The sequence below is a fragment of the Amblyomma maculatum genome, chromosome 4, assembly GCF_055883805.1.
Source record: "Amblyomma maculatum isolate TAMU_Amacu chromosome 4, ASM5588380v1, whole genome shotgun sequence".
NCBI classification, from domain to species: Eukaryota; Metazoa; Arthropoda; class Arachnida; order Ixodida; family Ixodidae; genus Amblyomma; species Amblyomma maculatum.
The window spans coordinates 53,052,814-53,069,891 of NC_139347.1; the positions used below are offsets into that span (position 1 = coordinate 53,052,814).

The 17,078-nt window shown below is 44.4% G+C and overlaps 1 protein-coding gene across 3 annotated transcripts in view; it reads left to right on the forward strand.

The window, feature by feature from the left end:
- The window catches only part of LOC146191031 (MBT domain-containing protein 1-like), a 38,675-nt gene that overhangs the window by 935 nt on the left and 20,662 nt on the right, over positions 1 to 17,078 (forward strand). For 2 of the 3 annotated variants that reach the window (XM_084601456.1, XM_084601458.1), the window contains exons 2-14: positions 153 to 309; positions 1,058 to 1,170; positions 2,560 to 2,641; positions 3,287 to 3,366; positions 3,770 to 3,899; positions 10,100 to 10,234; positions 11,403 to 11,491; positions 12,570 to 12,801; positions 13,297 to 13,376; positions 13,878 to 14,127; positions 14,559 to 14,638; positions 15,880 to 16,114; positions 16,615 to 16,701. In XM_084601456.1, the coding sequence (XP_084457582.1) occupies positions 153 to 309; positions 1,058 to 1,170; positions 2,560 to 2,641; positions 3,287 to 3,366; positions 3,770 to 3,899; positions 10,100 to 10,234; positions 11,403 to 11,491; positions 12,570 to 12,801; positions 13,297 to 13,376; positions 13,878 to 14,127; positions 14,559 to 14,638; positions 15,880 to 16,114; positions 16,615 to 16,701 (1,750 nt within the window). The remainder of the gene's footprint in view (positions 1 to 152; positions 310 to 1,057; positions 1,171 to 2,559; positions 2,642 to 3,286; positions 3,367 to 3,769; positions 3,900 to 10,099; positions 10,235 to 11,402; positions 11,492 to 12,569; positions 12,802 to 13,296; positions 13,377 to 13,877; positions 14,128 to 14,558; positions 14,639 to 15,879; positions 16,115 to 16,614; positions 16,702 to 17,078) is intronic. The other variant, XM_084601457.1, reaches the window with a different exon arrangement.

Genomic DNA, 17,078 nt, shown 5'->3' on the forward strand with positions numbered 1-17,078 from the left:
CTCAAAGCGAGACGAAGGAAAGTTACACGTATCGGGCCAAGCCGTGAGTATGGGTGCGCGATGTCAGAGTTTCGTTTCCGCGTTGGCGTTGTGCCCTTTCTTGCGCGTTGCTCATGTTTGACACAAGAACGCGCGCGCATCTTTGCTATTAGATGATGACTGGACGAGTGGTTGTCGACGATGATGACGACGAGACGACGAGCTCGAGCGAAGGCAGCAGCTCCTCATCAGACAGCGAGACAGATACTCCTTCGAGCGCCCACAATGGGACGAAAGCTCCTCTGCCCCCCATTCGCAAGGATGGCATGGGTAAGTGGCATGCTTTATTCTTGTCGTTTCTGTGCGCGAGCGTGTGTGACGCCTACAGTACATTGTACAGGCAGTAACTATACTCTGGCCCCCACAACAGAGCACACATCTGCCAAGCTGCCAGAAGAGAGAATGGACATGCACGCATTCAGTAGTGTGCATGACACAAACACATAACTCGAAACGTTTGAACTAGAGAGGGTGCGCAAGTACACTTGCTAGCATATATCTGTGGAACAGAAGACTGGCAAAGACATTTTTATGCATTGAGAGCACATTGTTTTAAATTTGTCACACTGTGCAGTTTGTAAATCTATGCCAGTCTGGGTGCAAAACCGGATATGAAATTGCCTTTTGATAATACACAGCATTCATAAACTTAACCATGGGAGTACATAGCATAATACATACTTAGTGTTTGTATCAAGCAGTAGGATAGCACAGAATACAATCATTCTTTTCCTGATACCTTTAGACATGATAACTATTGTGTGCGATGATTGTATCTAACATCTATAATTTCTGACTTTCCTTTGCAAGAGCACTAGGGAGACAGCCGCTGGGCTAAGTCATTTTGCAGAAAATTGCTACAGGTTGACAGGGGGTCTTCCTTTTTACCCTTCATGTTCAGAACTGCTTGTTGCTCTCTCTCTCTCTTTTTTTTTTTTTTTTTTCTTTGCACTTTTGCCAAGCTTTGCATATCTACACAGCTTGTGTTGTGTAATGCTATTCATTGGACATTTTACAGCGGTCTGCGAACGATGTGGGACAGTTGGTGTGAAACACGCTTTCTACTCCAAGACTAAGCGTTACTGCAGTGTCCTCTGCTCTCGAGGACTCGTTCGATCTGGTGGTGGAAAGGTTAGTCTCATCTTGCTCCTAGGTCTGTTACCTTATTGATCTCTCCACAAAATTTGACACAGATGAAAAAAAGAAAACGTGATCAGTGATGCAATTGGCACATTTGTTGAGAAGACAAATGTCCAGCTTGCCACAGACTAAACATGAAGAGGCAGAAAGCATGGCGCTTGGACTGCTGCCAGCGCTGCAAAGCAGTAGTGATCAGGCTCTCGGTACGTTTACACCAGCTGATGAAACCTGGTGCGTGACTCACTTTGACTGCTTTTTCGACTGTGCCCAATCACCGCGTAGGCAGCATGCTCATTGCGTAGGATTCCTCCATGCTTTGCTCGCAGATGTGGCACCATACGCCCAGACCATGCATTGCAGTCTTTTTACCCTAGGAACCAGAAGTGCGTGCTCAGCTTTTGCAGCTTGTGCACCTCGCCAGTTTCGTATGAATGCTACAGATCTGACAACATAAATGTTCTCGCCATGTCATGCGCTTCCAAGTGAACCCCACAGGAAGTCACACATATTGTTTCGTAATCAGGGAAAGAAAAAACAATCAAGGCAAAAGCGAGCTAGAGCAGCCGGCAAGGTTTGGTAAGAAATAAAATTGTTGCTTGCAATTATATTCCATACTTCTCACAAGGCACGTGAGCTGTTTCATCTTAGTACACCATTTCAGCTTGCCGAGGTAAGAAAACTGCAACATATTATGCATAGGTGTTCGAGGTCTCATAGGCGAGCAAAACATGCAGAAAAGCCTACCTAACAAGTGCGCTTTCTGTACGTGGTGAGCTGTGCACCAGCTACCATCATCCGCCGTAAACATAATGAGAGCATTATCTCGGACCCGATGACTATTGCTCCACGGCACTGGCGGCAGTCCATTCCACACTTTCTGTCATTCATATTACGTCTGGGCAGCTGTACGAATGCAAGTGACTGGATCACAGTAAAGCTATCAAAATCAATTCATAGCCTTTTGATACAGCTTATTGTAAGCACTTGCTGCCTTTGACCGATAGAACACCAGTAAAAATGTAAATTGGCTTACAGGAAAGGAAAGACGCAGTATCTGCCACACTTCTTGGCGGACACCTGAACCGAGTCGAAAGGGAAAGGGGAAGGTGGGAGAGAAAAAAGTGCCATAATGGAGGGCTCCAGAATAATTTCGGCCATCTGGGTATCTTTTATGTGCACTAAAATCACACAGCGCATGCCTTTGCATTTTGCCTTTATCAAAATGTGGCCGCCGTGGTCGGGTTCGAACCAGGGTACCGCAGTTCATTACCTGAGCATCTTAATCACTGAACCACCGTGGCAGGTGTAGAACACCAGGCACTGTTCATTAGACCTGTTGCAGTCAAGTAGCCACCCACTTATTGCTGCTTCTTTTTGCAGGCATCAGTGACACAGAATCTGACCAAACGTCCCGTGTCACATTCACAGTCAAATGTTTCGCACTCTGTTAAGCCCAAACATGGTGAGTTCAGTTTAGCTTCACCATATGTTCTAATAGTCTCCATTTTTGCTCAGATGAACTTGATCTTTCCTTCTTTTTTTTATAGCCACATGAAATACTAACTTCCAGCAAGTGAGGTGTAGCAGCAAAAGCATTTTCTTCATTGACTGCACTGATTGTGTTTTGCATGCTTCTGATAAGTCATTAATGTCAGTAATGAGATCACAGTAGCACTTTACACTAAGAGACGATACAGAGACTACTCTTGAATGCTGGAACTTTTTCATAGCCCTAGAGCTTTTACACGAGATGTTTAGGAAGATAGCACAAATATGAATCGTAATAAGAAGAAAATTGTGTTAAAAAATAGCCAGACTGATGTCAAAAGCAGTAAGAAAGCCTCAGGATGTCAAGCAGTGGCATGTAAGCTATTAATCCTCATGTCACTAGCCTATTCAGTGCTCTGCTTGGGCTATTAAATGTTTTATCTGGTTGATCGTCTTAGAAATAACTAAATACCATGAAGTTCGAATGATAAAATGGTAGCCTATTATTGAGTTGGCAGCAGCATGTGCCTAAGAGCAGTATGGCTCTTAGGCCAACTTGGCTGGGAACAGTAAGGTGTGGTGTTTCAGTCTTGTGACCCCTTGACATTTATTTTTGCAGAATTGGTTACTTCCTTTGACTGGAAGCCGTACCTGACAAAGAGCGACTTTGTGGCAGCCCCTGTTTCTTGCTTCAAGCATGTGAGTCGTCTGCTTCTACGCCGTGGCAGCTGAGCACACAGTCTGCTCTTTAGGATGGTTTTGGCAACGGCATTAGCGGTCCAAACCCCGAGACTTTATATGTGCAAGCTTTTCCTTTTGCAGTCGCTGTCACGAAAGTTTGGGATTAATTCCGATCACTTCTGGTTCACTAACATTGCAAGGTACTGTTAGTGTTTCGCCTCCATCGAAATCGAAATGTAGATGCCGCGGTCGGAATTCTAACTAGCGACCTTAGGGCTGAGCAGCCGACCGTCATGGCTACGAGGAACAGTATTTTCCTTTTGCAGTCGCTCGATGCATACTTGGTAGAGCATGTCGAAGAGTGCTGGTGTCTGTTTTGTATTCAGCAAAGCTCATTAGTCTCTTTCTTCTTTTTGTGCAGGTTGCCTTTGCTGATTGCTGGGACAATGTGACTGTCGGCATGAAGGTAGAGGTAGAGAATAGAGACTGTGAAAGCTTCAAGCACATCTTCACCAGCTTTTACTGGATTGCTACTGTGGTCAAGATAGCAGGTGAGTTCACATTGCAAGTTGTGAAGCAAGGGGTGGGAACCATCATTACACCAAGGCCCAAGTTGTTTCTTTAGGTATTTTATGCTTTCCTTGTGCCATATATTACTTGTATCATTGTTCTTTGGACCTCAGCTTGTTGAACTCTCTGCTTTTATGAAAATGGCATGCATGTCAAAAGATTGCATCTTGATGCCCCACCAGTAGTTGTAACTGTGCAGTAACTGTGCAGTAATTGTGCGTCCTGTCGCCATTGTGGAGCAGCCATACCAGCTGGTCATGCCTTTCCTAATATGGCGGCGCAGGTGCCCCTCATTGATGGAGCGCATACTCAGCAGTTCACGTCTGACCCCCATGTCACAACAGGCACCTCCAAACAGCTTTTGAGTCAGAGGTGCTCAAGGTTCCATATTGCAATAAAACTCAGAGTTATGCTGCTGCTACACAGTGAACCCCGTCGCTGTCATCCCGTACCATGCTGTCGGAAGGGGTGGCGAGGGGGTGCTTTCGCCTTAAGCAAGTTGAATGACAAATAGTGCTAATAGCAGCAGGACTTGAGGAAGAAATAGAGAAACGACCCATAGAAAAATGTGATTTATAACCAGCTGAAGCTACTCATAAGTACGAAAAGGAAAGATGTAAAAATAGCAAACCACTGGAATGGAAAGGGGAAGCCATGAAACTGGTGGAATAATTAAATTAGGGAAGCCATCGAATAACAACGAGTAGCTTCAAGGGAACGCAGAGAGGAGAGGCAAAGAAGGTGAACTCTGGAGGAAATGGAACAAAAATGGGAATCTTATCGCAAAAAGAAACGAAGGGTAGGCCCTCGTCCAGAGTAAAATAAAGCAGTCCACTGATCGCTGGATAGCTGAAATTCGTGATCCAACGAAAGGTGGACCAGGATAATTCTGGAAGCAGGAATGGACTCAAGGTGCCGAGGGAAAATGTCTAGAGGGAGACGACACTGAGCTACATTACATCGGTTATAGCTTAATCATTTAAAAGTGATGGTAGGATTATCTCCGCAAATGAGAGAACATAGGGCAGCAAGACAGAAATTAGCTTAGAACTGACTTATCTAAAAGGCGGAAACAATTATTCCTTAATGCACATCCGCGAGGATAGACGAAATTCCAATCAAGCTGTTTAATGGACTTGGTCCAAGAAGGAAGCAATTGTTAAAATAAACATTTGAAACAGTCATAACGAATAAGCAAATTTTGGACAGCTGGCAGCAGAGTAAAATTAATTTGACTTATAAAGATAAAGTAATTAGGATGCACATAATATCCTACACACCGATTGCAATAACATACGTTATATACAGGCTGGCAATGCAGGTGGCTGCATTAAAAATGCAGTCATGAGTGGAAAGTAATAAGATACTTGGAGAACTTCAAAACAGGTTCAGAAATAGTACGCACTTGGGTGATAGCCGGTTCGTGCTTACTGAATGCATAGAAGTAGCTAGGACGGAAAACCTTCTATAGCCTTCCTAGACATAAACAATGCATACGATGTCATCAGGGAACTCCCATGGAACATACTAAAAGACGAATGTGTTAGTCATGAGATACCTGATTTTCTACAGGACATATACCGAGATAGCGAAGTATAAATTACATGGGAAGGGATAATAAGTGCTGAAACTGTCGAGGTATGCAAAGGATTAAGACAAGGTTGTCCTCTGTCACCTCTGCTGTTGATATTATATGATAAATATAGAAAGAAGGCTACGAGAAAGTAATCTAAGTTTTAATGTATAGATTAGATGTAAAGGTCATAGGGCAGCGGCTCCTCAGTTTAATGCATGCGGACGACATTGTATTGTTAGCAGGTAGCCAGGAAGATTTGCAAACTCTAGCTAATGCTTGTGGAGGTAAAGGGGACCTTTAGGCTTTACATTTAGCGTAATTAAGTTGGGTCGTGTGGTTTTTACCGATTCAACCGATCAGGTGCTTAAAATGCAAGGCCTTGAAATACGAAGAGCGACAGAATGTGAATATCTTAGGGTATGGGTAAATGGAGGACTTATATACATGGTAAAGCTCAGTTTATTTAGTTGAAGGGCTGTAAGGATGCCAGCATAATGAAGCATAGGGAGGGTATTGTTGGGGTCCAACAAGTATCGGGTATTGAGGAGTACTAGGAAAGGAATAATGATGTCGAGGCTTACTCTTGAAAACGTGGTTTTGTGCCTAGAGACAGAGGTACAGTAGAGATTAGGAGTAAATCAGAGTGTTGAATGATTAGTAGTAGGCGCCCATGGCGAAACCACGAACGAGGTGGTACAGAGGGATATGGCTGGGTTCAAAGCTTGGGAACCTCAGAGTAGAATATTATATGAGGAACTTGTGAGTAAATTGGACAATAACAGATGGGCAGCTAAAGTATTTAAATACCTCTAACTAAAAAAACAGTGGAAAAACAACTAGTAAACCAACCAGAAGAATGCAGGACACAGGGGCAAAGAAATAAAGGGCTTTAAACGGAAGGTAAAAAACACAAAAAGTAAAAACAGGATTATTTCAGTAGAAGCGAAAGCAGTGTAGAATTATATCTGAAGGGGAAAACGCAAATCATGAAGGAATCGTTATGTGATAACTCAAGATGTAGTGCCCTACATTTTGATGCTAGATCAGGATGCCTTAGAACACCAAGCTACAAAAAGAAATTTGACCAAGATGATGACTCACATGTAGTGTTTACTAAATTCGTGGAAACAATTGAGCATCTTATACTTCAGTGGGTTGGTATCCAATGTGATAGTATCTTTGTTGCTCCGCCGGGGTGGCGCAGCGGTTATGGCGCTCGACTACTGTACCCAGGGACGCAGGATCGAATCTCGTTCTCGGCGACTGCGTTTCAATGGAGGCGAAGCGGAGTGGCGTTTGTGTGCTGTGCGATGTCAGTGCACGTTAAAGAACCCCAGGTGGTCGAAATTTTCAGAGTCCTCCACTATGGCGTCTCTCATAGCCTTAGTCGCTTTGAGACGTTAAACCCCACAAACCAGTATCTTTGTTGAGGCAGGCATAGTCAAGTCACTCTTCTTGGAGCCCTAGGGTTAAGAGATAACAGTGAGTGGTCAGGTGAATGAATCTGCGGTGGAAGTTAGCAAAAAGCGATTGTAAGATCGGCGGCTGAAAAGCAAAAAAAGTGACGTAGGGTTAGAGAGAGAGAATAAACTTTATTTATATAAAGTAGTTACGTGGGTGGTTCACCCAGGTCCGGGAAACCATTGCCGAATACGGGCCTCCAGGCCTGTCTGATCAGCTGGCTCTGAAGGGGGAGCTCTGTGTGAGCCAGCTTCGCCTCCCACTGCTCATGGCTAAGTTCCTGTAAACCGTATGATTTACGTTGTTCGGGACAGTTCCAAACCATGTGAAGGATGTCGGACATCTCTCCGCAAGCCGGACATGCATTTGTGGGGTATTGCACGGGCCAAATCTTATTGTGTCGGGTTGGGCTTGGTAGTGTGCGGGCTTGCATGTTTCTCCATATAGTGGCTTCCTGGCGATTGAGGTCTATGTGGGGATCTGTGTATGTTCTGCGACAAAGTCGATGGTAGTTTCTTATTTCGCTGTATGTTAGTGGAGACGAAGGTTCGGAGGTAAACGGCGACGGGGCTCGGAATGTATGACCTCGGGCTGTCCTGTTGGCCGCCTCATTGCTCTCTTTGCCTTCGTGTGCCGGGATAATACTGTGGCGGGTGTGTGTACCAGGATTGTGATTTCTCATGATGTGAGCGGCCGCTTGACAGAATTCCCCATTGAGGTACGCTTTGCAGGCTTGCTGCGAGTCACTCAAGATTGTATTTATATTTGCTCGGTGGTGTAGGCATGCTTGATGGCAAGCGCGATTGCGACTTCCCCAGCGTCCGCTATGCTCGGCTTTGGACCATGGTGCTGGCTATCTCGTCTCCAAGGCTGGTTGTGACGGTTGCTACTGCAGCCGCCAGACCTTGGTAGGGGCTGGCGTCATTGTACAGAACGTTCGTTTTGCGTCGTATGACATTTTGTTGAATTTGCTTGGCTCGGGCCTTTCGTCGTTCACCGTGGTGTAGGGGGTCCATGTTGGTTGGAATTGGGAGGACATGGTACTTACTCTCCACGGGTGGCCAATGGTAGCCTGATTCGTGGTGTGTCAACGTTTTCTGTGTGGTGACGACGTCCCAGCTGCTGAAAGGACGGATAGTTGTTCAGCTGAGGCGCAGGCGGTGTTCTTGAGCAGTTATGAGGGCTTCCTTGTGCTCCACGTAGGTACCGAAGGCGCCCATGGCATGGATAGTGTGGGAATAAAAATTTAGTAAGGGAAATGGCAAAATAATTCACCTCTTTATAACAGCATTAAAGAAATACAGTCAAAGCTCTTTAATTCGAACTTCACGGTACCTGGAAAAAAGTTCGAATTATCAAATGGCATCGGAAAAACTGACAAGAGCCTCTTGCATTACTGTAAACTTATCTGGTGAAAACTTCTACCGTCGCCTGCTTTTTAGACGATAGTAGTGAGACTGGTTGTTTTTCACGTTCCCACTAATGCTTTATTGCGGTCATGCTGTTTCAACATGAAATCAGAACTGCTCGAAAATGGTAAGGGCCTCCCCTGCATCCTTCCAGTGTGACACAATAATGGCGTGCTCCCTCACAAGCAGCTTGTGTTGTGAGTTGGGCTTCACTGCTCAACGCAGCGAACAGAACTAGACTAGCGCACATTTTCAGAGCAATGGAAGAACCTTGTGGATGGAAGGGCGGAAACGCCCAGTGCTGCGAATGAGCGTCCAAAATGCTGCGCAACTGCGATCGATTAGCTGGCTGATGCGCAGTCGATAGCTGCCGTTTACGGCTCCGGACTGGGGCATTGATCAATTTTTCACCACCTTTGCACCGTCACTGCAGGCTGGCATGAATGGTGCAAAGCTCATAAAACTGAAACCGAAACTAAGTAGCCTGCCTATTACCCGAGCCGAGGCTGTTCCTGTTTCGCCACACCTGCTGTTGCGCGCATGTCAGAGGTTCGTGGTCAACTCCACAATGTGCAGTTCAGGTTTGAAGAGTGCTATTTTGACGATTGTTTTCAATGCCAATCATACCTGGATGCGGCCTTACCGGGTGCAAGCCTCGTAGCGCGTGCTAGTCTGACAACATAGCCTTACAGGGGCATTGGCTGCGACCGCGTAATCAGCAAGACTTAACTGTATTTCTGAATTAATTAAGGAGCATTTAGTTGCAAGTCTCTGAGGGCATGTGGAACACAGAACAGGCAGTCATGCCAGTCATGGTGGCAGTTTGACTTTACCCATTCTTTCATTGTTTCACTTGGTTCTACCTTCTCACCCCATTTTGGAGATGCATGGCTTCATAACTGTGCCGCCCTATCGCACGGGCACTTCTTTGTCCGTATGCTCGGCACCAGGCAACCCAGACATGGTAGCGTGTAGTTTGAAGTGTCTGTGGCAGAACCGACTTGAGTTAGGTTCAACAGACTGTTTTATACATAGACTTCTGAAAAATTCAATTATTGAGGTTCGAAGTAATGAGCTTTCACTATATAAGGGGAAAAAAATAAAAACGAGCATGGTGACAACTGTCACCACCTCGGTTCAAAAGGGGCACACTTATATATTCCATTCCCATTCATCCACTTTGCAGGCAGGCAAAAAAACCTTCCAGCTATCATAACCTGGAAGGATTGAAAACAAGATTTCATTTGTTGCCGTTGTATTGATTGTTCCTAAAATGTATTTTATTGCTCTAAAGAAGCTGTGGTAGCACTCTTACAATCTTCACCAAGTAGTCATTGTGTGTCTTATATGGTTGGTAGCAATAGTATTACGCTTGCTGCAGAGTTTTGCGGCTGGCCTAAAAATAAGTTACACATTTCAAAGTTAAGAAATTTTACCATTTTTTTTTTCCTCATCATGTACCTTCGAGTACCCTACGTTCGATACTGCATGCTGCTTTGTTGCCTCGTAGATTATTGACTGGCGATTGTAGCTGCCCGTATAGTAGCTGGCAATTCAACATTTGTGTCAGTAGACAGTTGGTTTGAAAGCCTGTGAAGTGCCAGTGAAAGCCAGGTGTACAAGAATCTTTCCGCCAGAGGTGGCCTGTAAAGACTGGTCATGCAGTCGTGGTAGGTGGGTAGATTTGTTAATTATACATCTTGTGTATGTGTTGTTTTTTTTCTCGCAATGATAGGCTACATGGCCAAGCTTCGATACGAGGGGTTTGGAATGGATGAATGCAAGGACTTCTGGGTCAACCTGTGTGTAGACGCTGTCCACCCTGTGGGTTGGTGTGCGTCACAAGGGAAGCCTCTTGTACCACCCAAAAGTGAGTGTTCCCGGAGTAAAATATGTGATGAAAGCTTGTGTATACTGATTTGCCTCATAAGTATGCAGGAAGCAAAAGCTTCTGGTACCCTTGAGACTATGGTTACTCGTTAGATAGTTTTTTGTTTTGTTTTTCAGGATATTTTCTTTAGTGCCTAGCTTCACAGCACACATGGAAATATACTAGTATAGTCAAACCCATTTAAAACAATTTTGAAGTGTCATGAAAATACCATTGCTATAACGAGGTTAAGCCATAAAAACAAAGAAAACATCACAAGCTTGAGAAAGTTTAATGAGGGGAACAGTGGTTCACACTTTTCACTTCTCTCCTGGCAGAAACCCATAATCAGTCAGCTTTGACTGCCATGCTTGTTGACACCTCTCTGCTAGGCGTCCAGCTGAAAGATTTTAGTGCAAACGAAGTCCCGGCACGGGCCTGATTATTCTTAGTGCTTCCTGTGTGGTTTGGCCGGTGCAGTTGCAGTATCTTTGAGTCCAGTCCTTTTTCTGTCAGGGTTGGCACGCAGTGACCAGATTTATCATTTTAACCGATAAGCTACCATAAATGCATTGCTGTATGCAGTTTATTTTACCATAGAATACATGGTAAAGCTGACGGTGCCGCGGTTGTTCATTGTTATGTCCGATATATTGTTTGAAGCGGTATTGTTATAATTGGGTTTGACTGTAATTTGAATTGGGCATGACATGAAGGGCTGCAGGGATGCATTCTAACATTGGGTGTTGATTTCCCAAGCTTTTGTTCACTCATTGAGTTTGGCTTCAGCATGCTTGCATTTAGCGTTACATTTTGCCAAAATATTGCTGTTCTGCTATTTTTTACTTTTTATATTTTTGCATGCAGACACCCACAGCCAAGCCACGCTGAAAGGTTTGCAAGGTTATAGTAGCGCCTATAATAATAAATACCGTCCTGCAATACTTTGATGCAAAAAAAAAAATATATGTATAACTTACCTCAAATGCGAAAGAAGTACTGAAAATTGCATCGTTAAATGTTTCGTTACAGAAAAAAAAAAAATCAAAACCAGCGTGGAATGCACTGGCTGAAAACAATGGTGGCTCATGCAACAGTAATTAATTCTCATTAGGTGAGGTGGCGTTGTAGCGACTCTAACACTTGTACGTGTTTATGTCAATTGCAGCAATTGAGCACAAGCATGGAGACTGGAAGCAGTTCTTGGTCAAGCGGTTGACCGGTGCCCGCACGCTGCCAACAAATTTTCACGCCAAGGTATTGAGACTGAATGCAATTTCTCCAGTGTCACACGAAATGCTGCAGACAAAATAATAAGAATTCATTGCATCAAAGCTGCATTATTTTTTGTGTGGACATATCTTCGTACCAAATACAAGATGCATTCTGCGCGTACTAAATAAAGGGCTACATTTTACTTGACTTTCCATCAGTGGCTTGCTGGTTAGTTGTACTCGTGATCTGGAACTACTTGCTCGAGCTTTGGGGGGTTACTCTTGTAATAACGCTCCAAAGTGCTAGACACGGAAGTTACCTTCTAACGCCAGCGTGCCAGCCCCATTAGTCAGAGCTGTGACACCCAAACCGCAGTGTGAGAAGTCGTCACTGCGGCTGGTTTGGGCCAGAGGGGACAAACACGAGTTGCATACTCGAAGCAGACTTTATTCTTCCCGAATAATGATACAGCTGTAAAAAAAACGCTCAAATACAACCTCCGTAGCAAGCGAACGTCTGGAGCGTTCATCCGCCGAAGGGCAAGAGGAAATCGCGGGAGCAGAGCCCGCAAGTGAACAACAGTTTGTGTCTCAGATTTCATAATGAAAAGAAAAGATATTCTTGCCCAGTGCACTTCCTGATCTGTAACACCGGTAAGCTGATATATGGCATTGTTGTGAATTTCTTTGTTGGCGGTGCCTCTCCGTGATTTCAACACAAAATAGGTACCTGCAGAGCCGCTCAGAAGTGTGGCAACACAGCAAGGCCCACGGATCACTCACCGCTAATTATTTTTCAAACCTTATAATTAAAAGATTATCAAACCGAGAAAGCCACTCAAGTGTTTCGTACCTGGCAGTTCCTTGACCGCGATCCTCCAACATTATGTTGTTGCTTGCTCGTTTCAGTTTTCCTCTAGTAAATGACAGCACTTATGCATAAGGTCTGTTGAGGCCACTTAAAACTTCAGAATTGATATGTGCTGAAGAAATGTTGCATGGCTGTCAGAATTGAGAGAAAAGCCTGCAGTGTAAGTTTCATTGAGATATGGTAACCTCAAAGAGGGCTCATTTAATTCCTACTGCGCGTGCATAAATTTTCTTTTGTGGTGTGTGTGCAGGTGCGTGAGTGCATTCGTGGCCAGTTTTCCATCGGTCTGCGGCTGGAAGTGGTGGACAAAAAGCGCATCTCCTCAGTGAGAGTGGCACGTGTGACTCATGGCGTGGGCGGCCGTATCCACATCTCATATGAGGGGCTCGAGGATGACGGTTTCTGGTGCCACGAGCGGTCACCCCTTATCCACCCCATCGGTTGGGCACAGGTCATTGGCCATGACCTCAGAGCATCTCCCGGTCAGTCGGTTACCTTAGGGCTGTTCAAATCAAACCAACGCATTGATTTTCTTTGTTAGATTTTGGGTCATCTAATTGGGTTAGTCGGCATGGATAATACTATCTTGCGAAAATGATCTAGTCACAGAATCTAGAGCATTTCTTATGCTATAGTTTGCTGAAAGCCACAGCAGCACAAGATATTTGAGTTTTGCATGGTTTATTGGGACAAGTCTAATTGCTTAGCTTTGAGCCAAATAGCGAGTGTGTCTGCCACTGGTTAGTCATTGCTTGCAGTTGCATGAAGCATATTGGTGAAAGAAATGTAGAGCGTGCCAGTACATCACTGCTAGGAGGCTTACGCTGTTGTGTTATAATAATTTTAATTGTCCGCCTCTTTCACGTCAAAATCTGCAGCAAATGCATGGCTTCAAAAGGGGCTGACCGCTGTTGAAGGATTTCAGTGGTTTAAGTGATTCGCGCTTGCTAATCTGTGCTTGGTTTACACATCTACAGAGTACGCAAAGTCATCGCTTGAAAAGGCGCTTCTGCGAAAATGTGATCCCGGTGAAGCATCATGGGATATGTTTCCACCTGTGAGTCTCTCTGCACATTACTTTTCTCTTTCTTTGTTTTAGTCTCACACATGTCCTATTCACAGCTGTACTGTAGGTCATCAGGTAACGACACTTCTAACGTTTTCTGTGTTTTATCCTCTTGTTCCTGTTCGTAGCTTAGCTATGCTTGCTAGCTTTCAATCTATTGTTCTAGGTCTGTATGTGGTGACTGCAGCTTTCTCAAAGGGAAACAGAACAGAATCTGTATTTTGTGCACAGTGTCAAGGCAGTCATGCCTTTCCAAGAAGTCTTTGAGAATATGGTTTCTTGCGCTATGCATATTTCAAATGTTCTATCACGCAGCCAGACATACTCAATACTGTTTTTAGGCTGATAGTTGTGTATGGTTCATTTTTAACCTTTCCTGCAATGCCGCAAATTTCACGCATCTTTTTCGAGCAGTTTTGCCACTGCTTGCTGCTTTTGACAGTGTGCTTGTGAGTGTGGATGCAAGGCAGTGTTGTTGCTGTTCTTTGACAGGTGCATACACCACAGTGTGAGCTGAAGTTCAAAGAAGGCATGAAGCTGGAGGCCATTGACCCCCTCAACCTGTCTACTATCTGTGTTGCCACTGTGACCAAAGTTCTGCGAAACAATTATCTCATGATTGGCATTGATGGCATGATGGCTGCCAACGGCTCAGATTGGTTCTGTTACCATGCCTCGTCACCTTGCATTTTCCCTGTGGGCTTCTGCGAGCTCAATGGTATTGAGCTTACTCCACCAAGAGGTACTTGTTTAATCACAAACAGTATTTTTCCCTTCTAATGTTGCATACTGTTTCAGGGGGGGAGGGGGGGGGGGAATGTTTGCTGTATTGCATGGTACTGGGTGAAACTTGCAGAAACCGTAAACTAAAATTAACAGCAGGATGACTGCTAAAGAGTCTCTGTTAAGCAGTTACTGCGAGACATACGGCAGTTTTATTCCAGAGATGGGCTCAGCATATTTCTTGTGTTCAGTAGATGGCTGCTTAATAGGGTGCTTATTGAGGACGTAGTCACTTCGCAAAGCACTATGTATTTTTGAGGCAGTCTTGATGGAGACCTACTGAGTGCTTGAACAGCAGGATGGCAGATTGCTATCAGTGGCATGACTTGGCTGAAAGCAGCCACAGTTCTTAATGTTCTGACCTGGGTGCTCTCATGCTGCTACTCTTAGGTCACAAAGGAGAGTTCCGTTGGTTTGAATACCTTCGGCAGACCAAGTCAGTTGCAGCACCCGTGGCCCTTTTTAAAAAGGTAAGGATTTTCCTTCCCCTACCACTACTGGCCACGAAATGGTTTCGCAGTAATGAGGTTTGCCGACCTGATGAATGCCGATGTAGACTAATTTGCTTATTCTGCACAGCAAAAAATATTAACCATCTACCCTTACATGTCTCTTCCTTGATGGCTTGTTTGCTGACGATTGTGTCATTTATTGTATTTGTAATGACTCTTTACCTCCCAAAATGTGAGTGCATGTTGCATTCACCTGGATTTCACGACTGTTTCTTCCTACCTTTGCAACAGGCAACGTACGAAAAGAAAGCGCGCAGTCAGTCAAATGCCTAGGCATCACATTATCAAATGATCTGACCTGGAATGTGCAATTGCCAGCATCATTTCATCAGCAAACAAAAAGTTAGGATTCCTTTGATGCCACATTTGTAGTTTGCCAAAACATTTGAAATTACTAGCATATAAATCAGACCTAACCTCAAACAGCTCCAACACCGCGGTGCAAGGTTAATCTGTTTTGTATATTCATATGATGTGTGTCATCTTTGAAAATCAGAAAGTACTAAATTGTTACTTTTTCCCCATCATTGGCACATTGCTAGCCTCTTGTCTTTTTTAAATAGCGCTGTATCCAATAGCTCATTGCACCAGCCACCTTACATCATACTCCACACATGCATACCTTAATGCACTATTCATCTGCTTCAAGTTTTTCCTCCATGTTCCTACATCACTACCTTCTCAGGCTCTTTTCTTTTTTTTCTTTTTTTTTTTTCCCGAGCAGCATCCAACTGCCTTACCAACCAAGTCGCAACCATCTCTTGTCCATCAAGGCTTTCCTTTTTTTCTAGAGATAACTCAGATGACTTTATAATAAACCATGTAATCTCTCTAGCCCCACCCCTTATGTGATATCCCTGAATAAGGGTATTTAAAGTGTACTGACCTGAATAAGTTACCATTTTTCATTTTATGTTTCTTGAAGGATTTTCTCAGCTAGACTGTTAATCCAACTGGATTTGATTGACAGAGCTATCAGACATGTCAACTGCAGCGCCTATAACAGGGGCAATTATTAAACAAGCTGCCCATGTTGCAGTTGTTCTGTTCGTGCTCTTGATGAGTGCCGGTGCTTCTCCAGGCTACTCGTTTCCCTGAAGGACTGGCCCCTCACATCAGCATGTGTTACTTCGAAATTTAATTTTTAAGAAGTGCTCTCATTCCTTTGTGCCCTTCCATCTTTCTGTCGGTGACAACAGGACATCCCCAAGCATGGCTTCCAGGAGGGCATGCATGCAGAGGTGGTGGACCTGATGGAGCCTCGCCTCATCTGCGTGGGTCGCGTGACCAAAGTCGTGGGACGGTTGTTGCGGGTGCATTTTGACGGCTGGGAGGACAGCTACGACCAGTGGTGCGACTGTGAGAGCCCAGACCTCTTCCCTGTCGGCTGGTGCCAGATGGTGCAGTACCCCTTGGAGCCACCGAGGCAGCCTGGTATACAGCCACACCTTGACGGGCCTTGCAGTGCCTCTGTTTTGTTTCGTTGCAATCTCTTTCATCTATACGAGCAAATGACATGGTAGTTTTCTTTGCATTATTCAAAGAGCACGCATTTTGACTTTGCAGGGAAATAACTTTTGTCGCATAGCACTTGCAGTGCGTTGTTTACCTCTGTAATTCATCCCGAATACATTAGAGAATGCCTCCTAGTCTTCTCATCTTTGCAACCTTTGTGCCTACAAAAAAGGCAAAAATGCCAAAGGGAATGAAATGGGTCTGCAAGTGATGCTTTTAGACAGAGAAGTATCATTACTGTCGCTTCTTCAATCAAATAGTAGATGCGAGGGCTTTGTTAATGCAGTTCTTTTGTGACTCAAAGCTGAGCAGCAACGTGTGACCTTTTCCCCGATTGCTGTAGTGCATCGAATTGTGACTCCTGTGGGCATTTTTATGACATGCGCTGTCTTACGCAGTTGTTGTGGTTTTTCTTGCAGACACCAGCTTCTTGAAAAAGAAGAAAAAGTACCAGAGCTACAAGGGTCCCCGCAGAAGTGAGTTTCGAACTCAGGAAACGACCCAAAGTTAGTCAAGCAAGCATTTTCATCCCTAACACAGACTAATGGCACCAACTACCATCATGTGCATGGCTGCCTCTTCCTCCTTCTGTTGGTATCTACTTTCAGCTTATGTTCTACTAATTTTACCCAAACTTAATCAACACTATTACAGTGAAGCCTCATTACAACAGATTTTGCGCCCAAGGTTTTGATCATTTAACTAAATCTTGCTTCGAGCCTCTACCCATATCAAGAGCTTACGTTAAAGAAGTTACGTGCTATAGTCGGATACAACTCAAGCAGTAGTTTTTGCATACAATTCCTCTGTTACAGACAGTAGTCTGCTGTTCAGTAGTAATTTCTGGTTACTGAAATAAAAAGCTAGCCATCGGACTAAATTA